We start from the raw sequence: 19148 nt of genomic DNA, 5'->3' as shown, positions 1-19148 counted from the left end.
GAAATCTATAGAAATATTTTGTCTACCAATTTAAAGAAAGATGCAGATTGATGTAGTTATTGAAACTAAATATTAAGTCTTATTTACCTTAATCTATTTTAAATATATCTGTTCCAATACTTTTGCTGACATAAAAATCCAGATGTAAATACCTGGAAATAAAAGCTGAAATGTTGATCTCTGGTCTCACATTCATCGTTTGATGTCAAACCTAAATGTTTTATATATATGTGTGTGTGTGTGTGTGTGTGTGTGTGTGTGTGTGTGTGTGTGTGTGTGTGTGTGTGTGTGTGTGTGTGTGTGTGTGCATACGTGTGCGTGTGTGTGTTAACAGTAAAGGATTAGGTTAGTTATGAGTGAAGGGAAACCCAACAGCCAGCACAGACAGAGATACGGCATGCAGAATAAGAGTTTAACAGTTTACTGTATAATGAGAGTTTACACAGTTAAAGGGCAGGGGATGGAAAAAAAGGGTCAATGGCGATGACATCGGGACTGAAGGGGCACTATAAGAGCAGAATACACAGACTGGGAAAGCTACGGAAGCCCACGAGGGACAGTAGACTAGAATGCAAAGTACAAATACAACACAGATGTAACTAGTGATGGCTGATCGAGGCTTTGTTGAAGCTTTGACACTTCATCCAAAACATGGTTCATTACTGGAGGCCTCAGTGACACACAGTGCTAGAGTAGGACATCTAGTGGTCAACAACATTAAGTGCAAACGAGACGTGTTAATTGGTTCATGGATTGTTTTGGATTTGATTCTTCCTGCATATTCTTCGTCACATAACTCTGCCTCCTTGGTGGAGTAATAACAATTACTTCTTGCAGGGACTGAAGGTAAAGGCCTGTCATCAAAATTGTGAATAAAGTCAAAAGCCATTAACAGTACAATGTAATCAATTTTATGTTCCATTTACATTTTCAGTCATTAAAGCGTTTTTTTTTTTTACATTCATGTATTGTCTTTGATAAATAGTTTTTTTTAAATGCAAAACATTTAAAAATAGAGCATGTAGTGAAAACACTCGTACAGATAAGAAAGTTGTATATCATGCTCAGTGATGGGTCTATATTTCCCACGGACTGCCTCTCTCTGAACTTACTTTTCTCCAGACTGCAGAGGGGTGAATGTGAAGAATATTCCCTTTGACGGTGCACTTGACGCTCATATGCAGATGGATTTGTGGGCCACTTCACAAGTGTTCTTTATTCCTGCTGGTGGCAGAAACTGTTGTGAAATATGTATTGAAATTCTCTCAGCACAGTTCTGCAGTCTCTGCTGGCAGAGGAAACAAAGCTCCATTCATTACCTCTGCTTCAGTGTCCGTGGAAGTATTTGCGGGTGACATCTGGTGGTTAACTTTTAGTATTTCATTTATATTGTTTACAATAAATTCACACACATTGGGAAAGCATCATATTATGGAGGACTAAAAGTGCCAAAATTAAATAAATAAATACATTGTTAAATAATTAATTAAATATGTCATTAATTAATTAAAATTGGAATTAAATACTTAAATGTGTTATTAAATAAATACATCATTAAATAATTAATTAAATATGTCATTAATTAATTAAAATTGAAATCAAATATGTCATTAATTAATTAGTTAAAATTGGAATTAAATACATAAATGTGTTATTAAACATGTCATTAATTCATTAAAATACCAATTCATTTTAAGTAAAAAACATATTAATTATTTCACTATTTAATTAATTATTTCATGGTCCTTGTGTTGCAGTGGCTCATGAATTTATTTTATCTGCCAACCTCGCCCGTCAAAGTCGGTGAGCGGGACTAACGCGAATCTAGTCAAATCCACTGCTTTTGTCTGCCTTGAAACCGGAAGCAGAAGAAGTCTTTCTCAACGGCTCGGCTCGCCTTTGTTTAGCCGCGATTCCACAAGCATCTACTCGGCACGGTACGGCTCGTCTCATCTTTGTTTGCGAGCGTTTCCATACGGACTAGTGCCTGGCATCAGGCACTATTTTCAGCACCTTCTCGGCTGAGGTTCCCAGCGAGCTGAGATGAGCCGATAATGTGGCGTTTACATAGTGCAGGCCACTGATTGGACAGGGAGTGACGACACACAGAGCAACTCCAGCATGAAAACAAAACCCTGCATAAAAAAAACAACTGTAAACAGCGACGGTGTGCATTGCCCTTCACGGAACTCTGTTCTTCATAATTTTAATATGATGGTCCACCAAGGACCACAACGGCCGGCATGGGTCAACCAGGAGGTGTTGGAAGAGGTTTAATGGAAGCTATTTACTGGCACCGCACCGCCAGCAACAGGAGAGAGACTCAGCTGCTGCATTGTTTCAGACGTTCGACAACGGTGAGTGTTTTATGACTTCAAGAAACTTATACATCATTTATCCCATTGGTGGCAAGCTTCTTTTAAGCAAACAAGTATATTTAGAAAGTAACGTCGTTGTCTCCTGTAGCAGACAATAAGCTAGCAAGTTAGCCATCGCCGCTAGTTAGTTAGCCATCAGCGCTAGTTAGTTAGCCATCGCCGCTAGCTAGTTAGCCATCAGCGCTAGTTAGTTAGCCATCAGCGCTAGCTAGTTAGCCATCAGCGCTAACTCCGTGCTCTGCTTGTATTTCGTGTTGCTGTTTGTAACGTTTAGCTCTCAGAAGCTAATACTTCAATCAGCATGTCGTGTTTTTCGTGTACTTAGGGTGAGTGTTTATTTCTGTTCAAGAATCCCTTTCCACATGCGAAGCCTGCTCCACCTCCGTCATGGAGCCCCCAGCTCCCCTGCCTCCTCTCCAGCACCAGCAGCGGCTCCTCTCCAGCACCAGCTTCAGCACCAGTACCAGCTCGGACACCGACACTGTCAACATCAACCTCCAGCACGTAACAACAACGTCTTATCACCGGTAAGACACAGTAAACAGAGAGCATGGTTGATTTTCGCATTGTTATTATTACTACAGGTGTAAATGCCTGCAAGCATGATCAGAACAGTGAGACCAACGACCAAGAATTCAGGCAGGTGTAAATGCAAACTGTGCAGCATGCCAGCTCAGGAACGCCTGATGAAAGCTACATGTAGCTACAGTGACACATAAACAGAACACATGCAGCAGCATTTTTTTTTCCATTGACTTAACAAGCAAGTCACTCTAATTAATTTACGTTCTGGTGCAGTGTAGTATTGCAACCATTCTTCTTATAGTCACTAGGTAGCTGTGAAACTGAATGACTGGATGAAAATATACATAGAAATAAGAAAACACAGCTGTTCTTAGCAACTCCAAAATGTGCACAGGATGAAATGAAGTTCACACCATATTATTTTTATTTGTGGTGGAGGAGGTACTGCTTGTGCTTTGGTTAAAGTGAAGAGTGCCAGAAGTTTATTAAAGTATCAAAGACATGATCATGATTGAAAATCAATGGACGGGTGGCTAAACACATCACATCATAGCTGAGGAGTCCTTCAAGCTCCTGGGGACTACAATCTCTCAGGACCTGCAGTGGGAGACGAACATCCACTCCATCCTGAAAAAGGCTCAGCAGAGGATGTATTTCCTACGACAGCTGAGGAGACATGGCCTGCCACAGGAGCTGTTGATCCAGTTCTACACTGCAGTCATCCAATCTGTCCTGTGCACCTCTGGATGAGCCACACAGCAGGACAGAAACAGACTACAGCATGTAGTATGGACTTCAGAAAACATCATCAGAGACCCCACTCACCCTGGACATTAAACTGTCTCCCCCCTCTGGCAGGCGCTACAGATCCCTGTACACAGAAACCTCCAGACACAAAAACAGTGTCTTCCCCACTGCCATCACTGTAATAAACAGCTGAGCCATTCCTACACACCTGTACAGTAGTCACTATTCCAATGGACATGTACAGTATTTTTTTCACCATGAACAGCATTCTCTGCTTTTTGCCTTACTGTGTTTATAGCAATTACCATTTTGCTAATGTATTCATATATTCCAGTCTAGCTGTACATTTCAGTTTATATTGTGTTCTATTTAATTTTACTACTATTTCTTTTTCCTCCCTGTTCCTCTATTGTTTATTTTTTATTATTCTCTTCCATATTCCTAGGATGACACCAACAGCCGAAACCAAATTCCGTGTATATTGTGTACTTACTTGGCCATTAAAGCTGATTCTGATCACTTTTCTGTCTTTGGTCTAGGCAAGAGGAAAAGGGGCAACAGAAAATTGGACCTTCCTAGCATACTTGTGGAGATGCAGGCTGAGGAGGAGCGGAGTCATGCCCAGCATGATGAGAACATCTGGTTGCTCCTCAGCGAGGTAAGAGAGAATGAAGCGGCCTTGCAGTGGAGGAGATGGTCCAGAATGCTGCCTTCAACCAGTCATTCCTGGGGGTGCTGGGGCAGGCAGTGCTGGGGCAGCTGGGGTAGCTGGTGCAGGCAGTGCTGGGGCAGGCAATGCTGGGTGTGCTGGGGCAGCTGGGTGTGCTGGGGCAGGCAGTGCTGGGGTAGCTGGGTAGGCAGTGGGCAGTTGGCGAGTGTGAGCGAGTCCACCTCCCATAAACTTGAGATTTACAAGTGCTGGTCATATAATTAGAATATCATGAAAAAGCTCGTCTTTTGGACAACTGTCAGGTCAGCAGTCTTCCCCATGATTGTGTAGCCTACAGAACTAGACTGAGAGACCATTTAAAGGCCTTTGCAGGTGTTTTGAGCTAATTAGCTCATTAGTGGTGTCTTCAATATTGAACCTTTACACAATTTTCTAATTTTCTGAGATACCAAATTTGGGATTTTCATTAGTATTCAGGTATAATCATCAAAGAGAAATAAACATTTGAAATACATCAGTCTGTGTGTAATGAATGAGTATAATATACAAGTTTCACTTTTTGAATGGAATTACTGAAATAATAAACTTTTTCATGATATTCTAATTATATGAGCAGCACCTGTAGTTGTATATAGTTTTACTTTTAGTCCTCCACTGTAGGACAGGCCCACCACAGTTTGTACTTTGCACATTGTAAATAGTTTTGATTTTGCTGCTGACTAATTAACTATTTTGTGACTTATGTGATTGCATCATAACTTTTCATTTTGTCTGTTAAGACACTGGTAGAAAAAGAGTCAACAGTCTGAACCAAACAATTCTGTATTCCCTAATAACGTATTTGTGTTTAGGTCAAATCTTTATATATATATATATATATATATATATATATATATATATATATATATATATATATATATATATATATATATATATATATATGTATATATATATATATATGTATATATATATACACACACACACACACACACACACACACACACACACACACACATATATACATGAGCTGGGAATAGTAGATATGACTATTGCACAGTTTCATGGATATAACTGAATCTTTTGATGATTTATTTCTCGATATTAATTTTATGGTATTTTATACTGAACGCATGTGACTCTCCTTACACTGCCTGTGTGCGTGCGTGCGTGCGTGCGTGCGTGCGCGGTTTTCATTGGTCTCAGCTACTATCACAGCCAGTAGATGGCACTGTTTGTTGGCAGTTGTTTGGGTGTATTTTGCTGTGGAAGTTTGTTTCCAACTGTAAACTAATTCAGATAAAATTTCTCTTACAACAACAACAACAATAATAAAATACATAAAATATAAAACAAAGCAAAATAATCTCACCTAAAGTAAAAAGTCTTCACAAAACTTCATCAAAGGGTATCCAGAGAATCCTTGGATTTGTTTGGTTTTCATGTATAGTTTTGTATGTAATCTCTATTATTAATAATGCTGCAAAGTCTTCACCTTAATGTTTATCTTGGTTAAGTTCCCAATTTATAATAGCCTTGAGTCTTAGCGATATTACATCAGGTAGGCTATTCTCAGTAATTAATAACACTGTCGGGTCTCATCAATAACAGGTCTTATGATCAGTCAAAGTAGTATTTTTAAAAATGTTATAGGATTTTAATCCATAATACATGAATCATAATCATTTTTATTGGAAAATACTTTGACACAATAGCTGTTTTCAGTGTGCTGTGTAAAAAAAAAAAACAATGACTTGATTCATCAAAATGTGTTTGTCTTCACATGTGCACACATTATAATATCCCATTATAGCTATAAGACATTATGGCAACATTTTTCACTGCAAACAGTACTTCCTCAAAGTCACACAAAAGACATAAACATGACAATATTTAGCATGTTTGTTAATAAAGCAAAATATGTCCTGATGTTATTAGAAGCAACTGTGTTATTGCCGTACTGGAATAGTAGTAGCATAATTTAAAAAATGCAGCATGTATAATTTCACTTTCATGTTTGTGGATGGCTTGTGGATTTAGACACTGGAGCAAGAGTCATTATGTTTGGTTAAATTATTATTTTTGTTTGTTTGTTTGTTTGTTTGGAGACTGGTAGTGATCTCAAATTTTCCTCTTTTCCTACATCATGTTGTTGTTTTGTTGTTGTTTTTATGTTTGTAATGGAAGAGACCGCTATATCAGAAATGTATATAATGTACTGTCTGGTGTGTGGCAGCAGGAAGATTTGGAGGTGCAATGAGGGTCCTTATGTATTCTTGGTATTTGATGGATAACACAGTTAAAACATCCTGAATTGTCGTTACGATTTCACTTCTCTTTTAAAAAAAACAACAAAAACAATAAACACAATAAGCCTTTTGGATTCGGTTCTTGGCAATATGTAGAGCTGCACTGTATACACAGTATGGCTGCCAGGAGGCCAAGTTTAAAGGTATTATATTTTACTGATGGCAACAAAAATAAGGCAGTACAGTGTTTTATATTGCAGGTGATATTGCTGTATTTTTGTTGCTACCAATAAAACACACACACTATAGATTATTTTGCCTCACTTCCACAAACTGTCTTGCTGTCAGAAAGACCCACTGCAGTACCAGTTGGGGATTAATCTGCCTGTTGAAACAGTCCAACAAATGAGGGTCATTTTACAGGTATGCGAGCTAGTGAGCTCAAGCTGTAGCAGGGTCAATATATATGATTGAGGGACTTTTGAAGTCCATGGGAAATATCTTTCATACATTTTTTTTTATCAAAAGTAAAAAGAAAAAACTAATGTTTTTTTTTTGTTCTTTATGATCATGTCTTTACAAATTCCATAATTTTTTATTATGAAAACAATCACGAGATAACCGTCCATCCAAATTTAATACCAACCACCTTCTAATTAGCTAAACAATAATAAAATGAACTGATTCAGAACTAGTTTTGAGTGTGTTCTTTTTATTAAGTTGAGATAATCATGACAGATATTTCTGTTTGGCAACATATCAAATTTTATATGGAAAGTAGCAAATTGTATCTGTGTCTGAGAATTCGCTTTCCACTAAGTTCCCCATTACAAAAACACCTCTCCAGGAAGTGTGTTAATTCCAGATCACATGACCTGCTCCACATGATGTCATTTCCTCCTGAAGAAAAGACTGGCCAGACTCCAAGGCTTTCTGAGTTATTTAATATAAAGTAGTCATCAGGTTTACTACAATATCTTTATCAATAACTTTCAATGTCAGTTTTACTCAATTGTGTAAATAATATTTAGAAGAATCTTTCTCTAAAACTACCATGTGGTGTTTTGTTGTAGGCGGCCATGTTGATTTTAGGCCTGAAAACAGCAAAAATGTCAACTATGTTACAAAAAGTCCTGCAATTAAATATTGACCCAGTAAATGGTGGATGGAGAAAGGACTTCATAAGGCCATTTGAGAGGAAGTAGCTGTGTAGAGTTTCATCTAAGCCATTTTAAGAAAGGAAAGGAAAGGATTCAATGGACAGAATAAACTTCTATATCTCTAAATCTGAAACTTTGATACACACTGTTTTTGGTTGAACTCAATGTCTGGAGACAGACTTTAATATTTTGCCCAAACACTGTGATTTTTTTCAGCTTTAAAGTCTTGAAGGCAGAATTCTGTCGTGTTTCTTTGGCCACCTCCAGTGAAACAAGCTGAGTATTCTTCTTGAACGTGTCTCATTTGCAGTGCTACTGATTACTTGTGTTCTCCTGTGTAGATCCTCCTGTGTTTCTCACTCTCTGCTGCTGATTCCACTCCCCTGTGCTCCACCTGTGCTGTATTCAGCCAACTCTCCCCCAGCCAGCAAGCTGTCAGCCACCTCTGTTCCTATTTAATAAATCCACCCTGTCTACCACACTACTCTTAGCGCTTTGCTTCAGGTCCAAAACTAAAACCTCCCATCAATATCACCAAGAGCCGAAGAGCTTTTTATAAGAAAAGTTGGGAAAAAATTGTTAAAATTTAACCCCAAGCTATTTTAGAAATTTTCTCTTGAAAAAATATCTGACTGAGCCAGAAACAGCTCTACAGCTAATAACTAACTAGTCACTAACTTTGTCTTCCCTAAAGCTCTGGGTTTGTTCGCTCCGCAGGCATTTCTGTTGGTTCCTCCCCACTGTTGCCGAGTTGTTGTGTTCTTTGTTCAACATTTGTAAGGACTTTGTTTTGTGCTATGATATGAGATGTTGTGAATTGGTACTTTATAAATAAAATTGGAAGTTGAAAATGAACAACCTTGGGCTGTAGGGATAAGAGACACTCAGGAGAATGTTGAACTGTGGTTAGCCTTTCCCCATTTCCATGCCAGAAAGACCAGAAATCTATGGACAGACAACCCAAGAACATAGTGTCTCCAGCATGGCTGTTGCCAGCCTGAATGTGTTAACTCAAAGCAAATGATGCACAACAATGCTGCATCCATTCAATCATAGTAGTACAAGGCAACATCTTCACTGCATGAGCCATGCTTGGCAATTGAATAAGAAATATGGTCTGGTCTCGGTACAGGGACTTAGAGGTGGAAAGGGTAAGGTAAAGAGCTGCATTTGGAGGGGTTAGTGTAAGCAGGTGTGTATGAATAGGACAGGGTGTGTTTTTATTTTCAGGTGATGTTTGGGGCTGGGATAGGAAAGTCATGTCAGTCTACGGTCTGTCAAAACATTCTCATGAAGGAAATAATAGGTAGATCAACATCCTGTGGGTCCACTGTGTACTCAGTTCTGCATGTACTAGCAGTTTCTCTCTGTTACCAGTTTTAAAGCTGAGCTATGTCCTTACTGCATCCCCCAGTTTGTCACATTATCTTGATATCTTGTGTTATCATGCTGTCCGAAAAAATGAAAATCAGCTGCCTTCCAAGTTGTTGAACTGTTCCTGTAATGTATTTTGTCTGCATTACTGAATTGTTTCGACAAGGGACACCTCCCAAACCAAAGTCAGCATTTAAAAAAAAAAAAAAAAAAGCTTTAATAATCTTCTGATATCTCAGCTACAGTCACCTGATTAACAGCAGGAAGGAATGTTAGTGACACGTATGTTACCTGTTAAATTCATGTTCTGCTTGAACATTGCAGTTTAGACTGACTATGACCTACCCTGATATATTAAAATATTGTTATATTGTGTTATTTTGATATTAACATAATCCTTAGTGTTCTTACATGAATTATAAAAGCATAAATATTAAATTAGTGTGAAGTGTAATTGCTTTTACAGTTGCTGTTAGGAGCTAGTGTGGTGCCAGCAGCAGCTTGTTGCCCAGCTGTGTGCTCAGCTGTCCTGTTGCTATGTGCTTCAGGAGAAAAGATCACCCACCTGCTGTTCTCCCATTTATTTATCCACCTCTTTTTGCCTACCTTTCCATCCATCTGTTCAAGTGCTATACAAAAGTGTGCTCCTTGCTGCACAGGCATATTGGATTGTATTTTATTTTTTAAATAATCAGGTAAAGGCTCAACATATTCTGCCTGATCCTTCACATACTACTGTGCATTTTTAAGAGCCATCATCTTGTTCAGTTATGTTAGATAGATAGATCAATATGTTCTACAGTTTGATTATGTATGCTAATTGGTATAGTGTATATTGTTTTTATGACAAGTAATGAAACTATTATTCAGGATTACTATGAGAGCACATTTTTCTTCACTGTTTGGAGTAAAAATTAGTGTGGATCAGAATCAGTTTTCTTGTCATTATACAATGTATAATGAAATTACACATGACTTCTCTCTTTATATACAAATAACAGACTTCTATGTACAGAAATACAAATAACACATAAATACATAGTGCAGACTGATGTGTACAGATATAAAAATAAGCAGTGCACAGTAATATTAATGACTTTTATTGTGCAAAATTGCCTGTGAGGAAGATGAGTGAGGTGTGTAGGTGAGTCTTCTGAGGAAGAACAGTCTCTGTTGTGATTTCTTGACCAGGTTTCAGGTGTTGGCAGTCCATGACAGCTGGGCAGAAACACCGACTCCAAGGAACTTAACACTCTCCACACTTTCCACAGCTTCTCCGTGAATGTGGAGGAGGAAGAGGAGGTGCTTTCTTCTCTTTGATCTCCTGTAGTAGGTGATTACCTCCTTGGTCTTGGAAGTGTTGAGGACTAAGTTGCTGTCCTCACACCACCTAGCCAGATGTGCCACCTCACACCTGTATGCTGAATCATCATTGTCCGAGATGAGTCCCACTACTGTTGTGTCGTCAACAAATGTAATTATGGGGTTGGAGGTGTGAATGGGGGTGCAGTCATGGTTAAACAGTGTGAAGAGGATGGGACTCAACACATGGCCCTATGGGGTTCCTGTGTTCAGAGTGACAGAGGAGGTGTTGTATCCGATTTTCACTTACTGTGGTCTTTCTGTGAGAAAATCCAAAATCCATAAACACAGTGAGGATCTCAGGTTCAGAATGTCCAGTTTGTCAACCAGTTTGTGGGGGATGCTGGTACTAAATGCAGAGCTGAAGTCAATAAAGAGCATCCACACATGACTGTTGGGCCTCTCTAGGTGAAGCAGGGCTGTGTGGAGCACCGTGTTAATGGCATGCTCTGTAGAACGGTTCACCGTGTAGGCGAACTGGTGATTGTTCAGGTCTGGGGGGATGATGGACCTGACGTGTGAGCACCAGATTCTTGAAGCACTTCATGGCAGCAGGTGTTTAAGCGTGTTATGGATGACTTTTTGGGCACAGGGATGATGATGTCTTCAGACATGTGGGGACGGTCGCAGATTGCAGCCAGATGTGAAAGATACTAGTGAATGGCTCTGCAAGCTGCTCAGCCCAAGTCTTCACAACCACCTCTCCTACTCCATCCAGTCCTGCTGCTTTGTGAGCATTCAGTCCTCAGGGTGGCTCTCACCTGGTGTTGTTGCAGCCACTGTAGCGCATCCCTAGTTATCGGATTGGTCTGCTGGACAGACCTCTCCCTCGAGGTGTTGAAGTTGGTGAAAAAGTGGTCCAGGACATCAGGCAGTTCAGCGACCTTGCTGGGCGTCAGGCTGTTGGAGTTGTACCCATCAGTGCCATGACGCCTTTCCACATGCTGTGGACCTTGTTGTAAAACTACTCCTCCATTCAATTAAATCCAATTCAATTTCATTTATATAGCACCATCTACAATTCAGATTGTCTCAAGACGCTTTACAGAATCCATATGCCTGAACCCAGAGCAAGCCCTGGGGGTTCAGGCAACAGGTGTACTGTTGTAATACCTGCTGGTTTGTCAGGAAATTTACTAATATTGAGAATAATGACTAAATGTTAGTAATGTTTGTATTAGGGTGTTAATGAAGACCACAGTGTGTTGCCTTATACAGTACAGAAGCTGCATCTTTCACTTGACATGGCCTCAGAGCAAAAGTTGCAGTAAATACAATGTGGACTATTTCTTGTTCACATTATATCTGATGGCCAGTGCATCAAAGTACCAGAAGGAGAGTGTAATGTCACCCACAACAAAAGAGCCCTGTTAGAACTGCACCAGGATTAAATCATAACCTGATCAACATATATATATATTTTTAAGCTGCTTTACTTCTTTAATGACTAATTTAAAAATTGTTCAATGAAATAAATAAAAAGGTAATATTTCATAGTATGGAATGATAAGTGTAAGACAGTCTTGTCATTGTCCATAAATCCAAGACAACATAGCATAATGAACTGGGATATTGGGTGATAGTTTCTTCTTATAGGGTGAAGATGCTTAATATGGTTGCAGTAAAATAAGAAAATTCTATGGTTTGGCATAAGTAAGCAGTCAATGACCCATGAAATTTATGTCTTCCTGTAAAGCAGTACACACCTCTGTTACCTGGTGACAGCCAAATGTGGCTTTCAGGCTTGTAAAGAGAATGTACAAGTGCTTGTCTTATGTTTGGAGCACATCTGATACAAAGTGGTAGATAAGTTACTTCCTGTATCAGTAGGACTTACTGGTTAATTAATATTGCAGTGCACATGCTCTGAGGAAAGTTCTCAGCAGATTTGTCACCCTACCAAAGTGCTGAAAATGGGAACATTTAATCAAATAGCAGCATTGCTGTATGTATAGTTTTGACCTAGCAGATTGTGTCTCATTCCAAGAAGATCTATAATAAATGTATAAAAGAATCAAAATGCATGATTGTTTTTGTTGCAAACACGTTTCAATTATGTCATCCTAGAAAATGAAGAGCTTTAGGAGTCGTTACACAGCTGTGATCTTCAGCATGCCAGCAGAGCAACATGTGTGCTCACAGGACAGAAAGCATGACACCAAAGCTATTTCTGTCAGGTGGCAGCTAACTGACTGGCAATGTGACTGCAATCTGTGGCACAAGGCTGTAAAAATAAGAAGCCAAAAATGACAATGAGGTGAGAAATGCTGTAGCCAGTAGCTCTGCCAGGCCTGACAGCAGATGTACTGCCCATCAAAACAAGCAGTATGGCCACAAATGTAAGAGATTTTGCTTTCATCACAGTTACAGGTTCATTAAGCAGTTTAAAGAGAAGTGCAAGAGTCACCAGCGGCTAGCAAGAAAAAAAGAGCTTACGTCTTTAAATCCCCTCTCAGAGCTCAGTACAGCAGGGGAATTCTGCTTTCTTCCAGGTCAGTTTTCCAAGACTAGTGAGTTTGCTCTGTATTTCCTCCTCAGTGAACAGCAGTCACACTTCTGTGGCCACATTAAGAAAGCCTGAGGACCGAGCGGCAACTCTGAATAGCTGCTGGAGGAGTGATCTCTTCTCGGCCCCTATGTTGTTTTCTGCACATTGTTATTTTTAGGTCAGGATAAGGCATGTAAGAATACATTTCAAGGAAATGTTTACCTTCATAAAATCATTAATAAATGCATGACAACAATATAATTATTGCAGTTTTTTAACAGACTTATTAACTATACCTAATATTCATCAGGAATGATCCTGTGTTTGCTGAATAAAAAATGTCTTATTTAGGCCATGAAAATCCTTGGAGGGCACTCAGAGCATGTTTACGACCTGTGTCCAACCTTGTTTCTCCCTCCAGCATGTCAGAGGATATTCAGAGGTTGCACTTCCTTGTCAAAATATAACAAATTTAGTTGTAATCCTTTGTCTTATTCAATTTATAAATGAAGAGCCTTACTCTTTATTAAAGTTGAAGAACCTGAAACTCCTGGTGTCCTCTTACTTACCCCTCAGCTGGAACAGTTGAGACTATCCATGGATTCCTTTTTGTTTGTATACCATAAATAGTGCCAGGACCATCTTTGACTAATAGAATCCTGGCAAATTCTGGACACCTGCTTTGACTGGGCCATTAACTGAGGTTAAGAGGCACTATTTACCTACGGGCCATTTAACATGTGAATGAGGTTGCTCTTCCTGCTTATGAACCCAGGACATTTTGGATGGGTTAAACAAGAACCAGAATACTCCCTGTGCATGCAGCCTCAGACATTGGTCTACAACACTGTTACGTGTGGCTGGCTGCTGTGTCTCTCCTTGCTCTCTCTGATCTCCCTCCTCCCTTTATCTGTGTAATTGCAGCACACCTGAGTGCTGTTAGCACTTAGGGAGGAGGAGGGTATTTAGGGAGGCAGGAGAGAGCAGCAGTCAGAGCAGAGATTGGAGCACCTCCCAGCCACACGTCCTCCTGGACAAACGCCTGAGGGGTTTGGTTGTGTTTATAAACTTTCCTTTTGTGATTAACATTGTGTTCTTTTCGTTTCAGGTACTTTGGCTATTCCCTCCCCACGCATGTTTAGATTGCTGGGTTTTGTTGTTTTAGTTTGGCTGTAGTTGCTGGTAGTCCTATTTTCACTGTTTTCTTTTGTAGTATTGTGTGGTTAGGAAGTTTAGTATGGAGTGGTGACTGGTCCGAAAGCCCATTGCAGGGTTAGCCATGTTCATCACCCCTCTTTTGTTTCTTTTGGCCAGCAGCTACAGCCCTTTTACTTTCACCATTATTTTCATCTTAGTTGATTCACGTCAGTTGAATTAATTGTTAATAAAGTTGGGTTTTTTTCCCCATTCTCACTTTACCTGCCGTGTCTGTCTAGTTTATATGTTGCAGGTCTCTTTGTTTATTCGAGCCTTGTCAACTTAAAGAGGTCGTAACATATATGGGGGCTCGTCTACAATGCGTTGAGCGGCGTTTTTATTTTTTTTATAGGCTTTATTGAGGCACTTATAGTACTGATAATTTGTTTGTTTTCTTGTCAGTATTTGTTGCTTTGGCGTGTTTTTTGGGGTAAACTGTATCATTTTGTAGTCGGTGTTGCTCCATGTTAATTTGTTTATTTAACTGGAGAATTGTTTTTGCCGTTACTCTGATACTTTATTTTGTTTGCCATTTTGTTAAGCCTAGCTTTGTTTTTGTGTGCTTTACTATTCTTTACTATGATTAGACAGAGTTACGTGCGTGTCCGGGAAGTTTTTGGTGTGTGTGGTGCCATTTATCATCTCTGCTCTCATTTGTGCTCGTGTGGCGGCTAAACTTTTTCGGCGGTGAAATTGTTGAGGAATTTTTTTTTCTTCTGTAACAATGGAGTTTAATATTGACGAGTTTATGGCTCATCCGAGTCTTGAGATATTAAACAGATGCAAGAAGGAGCAGTTGCTTATGATTGCCGATCGTTTTAAAATTAACGTTTCAAAACAGAGTTAGTTGCAGACGTTAAAATCTGAACTTATCGCCGCTTTGTCTGAGAAAGGAGCGCTGGAAATTGATCCGGATGCTCCAGCCTCAGGAACACCTGCTGTGCAGCCTGACTCCAGCGACTTGGTCCGCCTTAAGGAGTTGGAGTTGGAAATGCGCCGCTTAGCTTTAAAAGAAAAAGAATTGGATAATGAAAAAGAACTAAGAGAAAAACAGTTAACGCTGGAATGGGAATTTCATAAAAGAGACTTAGATTTTAAGCAATCAGCTATCTCTTCATCTCCAAATGGCGGTGACTTTGATTTGAATAAATGTATTCGTTTAGTCCCGCAATTTAATGAGAAAGATGTTGATTCGTATTTTGTTATGTTTGAACGTGTTGCCAATACTCTTAAGTGGACTAGGACTGTGTGGACTTTATTATTGCAGTCGGTATTGACGGGGAAAGCTCAAATAGCTTATATTTTTATGTCCCCTGATCAGTGCTTGACATCAGTGCTTCATCTCCTCCTGTTTGCGGCTCGCGAGGTAACTCAGGAGTCTTTGGGGTTTAGTCCAGCGGAGCTGGTGTTAGCGCACTGTGCGTGGCCCATTAAAACTCCTGCAGGAAAAGTGGCTGGGTGATAATAAACCACAGAATCTCTGTGATTATTTTTCAAACTTTCGTGGTAAACTTCACCGTGCGTGTGAATTAGCGAAGCAAAATATGTCCGTTACTCAGGCTAAAATGAAGCGATGGTTTGATAAAGACGCTAAAAACAGAAGCTTCAGTCCCGGTGACACAGTGTTAGTTTTGTTGCCTGTCCCCAGTTCGGCTCTACAAGCTCGTTACAGCGATCCTTATGTGGTCAAGGAGAAACTAGGTGATCGAGATTACATTGTAGCCACCCCTGACCGTAAACGACGTAACCGAGTGTGTCATGTTAACATATTGAAGCCTTACCTCTGCAGGGAATCTACTCATCCGACTCCTGGCAGTGAAGTGCACAGCACCGTGCTGGCGCTGTCCGGTGCTGAAGCCGCGGTGAGTTCCCAGGTGGCAGAGGAGCTGTCCGGTGCTGGAACCCCCGGGGTGCTGCCTACAGTGGCTGCAGCTGACCTCGAGGATGTGGTGGGTCCGTCCCTAGCTGTGGTCCAAGGCAGACTGCAGAATTCGGCAATGTTGTCTAAACTTGACGAGTGTTTTTTGCACCTCACGGAGTCCCAGCATGAGGATGTGGTTAGTTAATTAAATCGAATGTTTCGTTGTTTTCTGATGTGCCCACACAAACTAATGTCCTTGAGCACAATATCGACGTGGGTGACGCTTCTCCGATTAAGCAGCATGCTTATCGGGTAAATCCGGAGAAGCGTGCTCGCCTACAAAAACAGGTCGACTATATGCTGGAGAACGGCATTGCCGAACAGAGCTCCAGCTCGTGGAGTTCACCGTGTCTCCTGTCGGTGAAGTCCAATTCATCTGATCGTTTTTGTACGGACTTCCGTAAAGTTAATGGTGTCACTAAGCCCGATTGTTATCCACTCCCTCGAATCGATGACTGTGTAGATCATGTCGGCAGTGCTACTTATGTGACAAAGCTAGATCTCCTTAAAGGCTATTGGCTGGTACCTTTGACTGCCGGTTATGCCGTTCGGCGTAAGAAATGCCCCGGCGACTTTTCAACGTTTGGTCAACACTGTTTTGCATCCTGTCGTTCCCTGCGCCTGCGTCTCAGCGTCAGCTACGTCGCTTTCTGGGAATGGCGCAGTATTATCGTAGTTTTTGTAGGAACTTCTCGGCTGTCGCCGCCCCACTCACGGACCTCCTTAGCCCCAAAAGGCGTTTCTATTGGTCAGACGACTGTCAGCGTGCTTTCGATTGTGTTAAGGCACTGTTATCAAACGCCCTTGTTTTGGCTGCACCAGTGTTTGACCGTCCGTTCAAATTAGCGGTAGACGCAAGTGACGTAGGAGCCGGTGCTGTCCTCCTCCAGGACGATGAGAATGGTGTCGAGCATCCGATCTCCTACTTCTCAAAGAAATTTAACAGCCATCAGCGTGTATATTCCACCATTGAGAAGGAGGCACTTGGCCTAGTTTTGGCCTTATTCCGTTTTGAGGTGTATGTCGGCTCCACCTCAGGTCCAGTTATTGTGTATACAGACCACAATCCCCTGGTTTTCATTCAACAAATGCGGAATAAAAATCAGAGAATCATGCGCTGGTCGCTCTCGCTGCAATCGTTTAATCTAGAGGTTAAACATATTAGGGGTGAGAGAAATGTAGTGGCAGATGCGTTGTCACGTGTATGTTGCGTGTAGGTTGGGGCGAACCTCCACGCAACATCTTATGGGGGGGGGTTGTTACGTGTTGCTGGCTGCTGTGTCTCTCCTTGCTCTCTCTGATCTCCCTCCTCCCTTTATCTGTGTAATTGCAGCACACCTGAGTGCTGTTAGCACTTAGGGAGGAGGAGGGTATTTAGGGAGGCAGGAGAGAGCAGCAGTCAGAGCAGAGATTGGAGCACCTCCCAGCCACACGTCCTCCTGGACAAACGCCTGAGGGGTTTGGTTGTGTTTATAAACTTTCCTTTTGTGATTAACATTGTGTTCTTTTCGTTTCAGGTACTTTGGCTATTCCCTCCCCACGCATGTTTAGATTGCTGGGTTTTGTTGTTTTAGTTTGGCTGTAGTTGCTGGTAGTCCTATTTTCGCTGTTTTCTTTTGTAGTATTGTGTGGTTAGGAAGTTTAGTATGGGGTGGTGACTGGTCCGAGAGCCCATTGCAGGGTTAGCCACGTTCATCACCTCTCTTTTGTTTCTTTTGGCCAGCAGCTACAGCCCTTTTACTTTCACCATTATTTTCATCTTAGTTGATTCACGTTAGTTGAATTAATTGTTAATAAAGTTGGGTTTTTTTCCCCATTCTCACTTTACCTGCCATGTCTGTCTAGTTTATATGTTGCAGGTCTCTTTGTTTATTCGAGCCTTGTCAACTTTAAAGAGGCCGTAACAAACACCAAGTCACTGGCAAAGGTAAGTGATACTAAGCATTTTGTAACACCTGGGTTTCTCCAAGAGACATTTATTGATGCAATCAGTCTTTATTTTTCCAGATGGCAGAATTGCAAACTGACCCAAGACCCTTTTTCTTTATATTACAGTAGTACTCATGATGTTGACCTGGCAAGATGGTTTCTGTCAAATTTTGGAGGGCTGTCCAAACCGTGGGGTCGCCATAGGAGAGTATACTTCCAAATGAACATGGATATACACATGGCAACCCTTTCGAAACATAGATGACCCTCTTTAGACAAAGAATTTTCTTTTTATGAGATAGAGGTTAGATTTCCAAAGATACAATGCCAACTCTGTCAGTTATGTTTCTCAGCTATTGTACTTTATGTTGTAATATGTTTGTCGTTGATTATAAATTATGTACAGATTATACTCTTGATTTCTGTCATATCTTCATCATTCTGTGAAAGTGTCTCAATTTTGTTGTGACTCATAGCTCCACACACAGTTCCAGGACAGACTGTGAGTGGGTGGGAGGCTGTTTATGTGTTATGAAGACATCTTCAGTGAGACAGGCAGCCTTCCATCAGGCAAATGGATGCCAGTGCAAATGCTCCATACATTTCCATTCATTAGTGGCATAGTGGAGGATGCAGTGTGGTCATGTGGCAGAGGAAACATTCAGTTAGCCAAGTCATGTCGTCTGTTGGTCAAGATTTCTGAAGTTATCTATAATTGTATTTCTGCTTTTAATAATGCTTTTGTGTCATACTGAACACTTGCAAAAAAGCAAGCACAATGTTTTCTTACAGTATTCATTTAGTTTGCATAAATTAAAATAGAAACATCTAAACATTTGAGTTTGTTAAAAAAAATGCAAGTTAACTGATGAAAGGTCGACTTAAAGTAAAATGCGAGGCTTGATTGTAAGGTTCGGTAGTAAATATAGTCAACGTTCACATTCACAGTGGATCTTCATAAATGGGTTTTTCAAACTACAAAAAAAGAGTCTCTGGAGATGTATTCCTCCCAAACAATGTCAAATATAGAACATTTTTTAAAAAAACAATGTTTAAAGTTAAATTCATAAAAAAAATTATCAGAAAAACTGCAAATTTCATAAAGAGGATGACTGGGAGCTTCACAAGGCAAACCTTCAGTGTATTTATGC

General features: G+C 40.4%; 1 protein-coding gene and 1 long non-coding RNA gene across 3 annotated transcripts in view; one reads left to right on the top strand and one right to left on the bottom strand.

Annotated features, from left to right (window-relative positions):
• LOC129347949 (uncharacterized) overlaps positions 1-16928 on the bottom strand; it is a 31828-nt gene extending 14900 nt beyond the window's left edge. Inside the window, exon 1 of one of the 2 annotated variants that reach the window (XR_008600300.1) lies at positions 15929-16928. This is a non-coding gene — a long non-coding RNA (uncharacterized LOC129347949). The remainder of the gene's footprint in view (positions 1-15928) is intronic. The other variant, XR_008600301.1, reaches the window with a different exon arrangement.
• On the top strand, positions 1890-3223 carry LOC129347948 (inactive protein tyrosine kinase pTKL-like). The gene is made up of 2 exons (XM_055006900.1): positions 1890-2357; positions 2728-3223. Exons 1-2 carry the CDS (start codon positions 2244-2246, stop codon positions 2884-2886), a joined length of 273 nt encoding a protein of 90 aa, XP_054862875.1. The 5' UTR covers positions 1890-2243; the 3' UTR covers positions 2887-3223.
• Positions 16929-19148: the final 2220 nt, after the last annotated feature.

Source organism: Amphiprion ocellaris, chromosome 22, assembly GCF_022539595.1.
Source record: "Amphiprion ocellaris isolate individual 3 ecotype Okinawa chromosome 22, ASM2253959v1, whole genome shotgun sequence".
Lineage (NCBI taxonomy): Eukaryota > Metazoa > Chordata > Actinopteri > Pomacentridae > Amphiprion > Amphiprion ocellaris.
This window is presented reverse-complemented; position numbering and strand designations above follow the sequence as displayed.

Coding starts and splice junctions, on each gene's coding strand:
- LOC129347948 (XM_055006900.1), top strand. CDS start 2,244: ATGGGTCAACCAGGAGGTGTTGGAAGAGGTTTAATGGAAGCTATTTAC. Junction 2,358..2,727: donor GTTTCAGACGTTCGACAACG/GTGAGTGTTTTA, acceptor TTTCTGTTCAAG/AATCCCTTTCCACATGCGAA.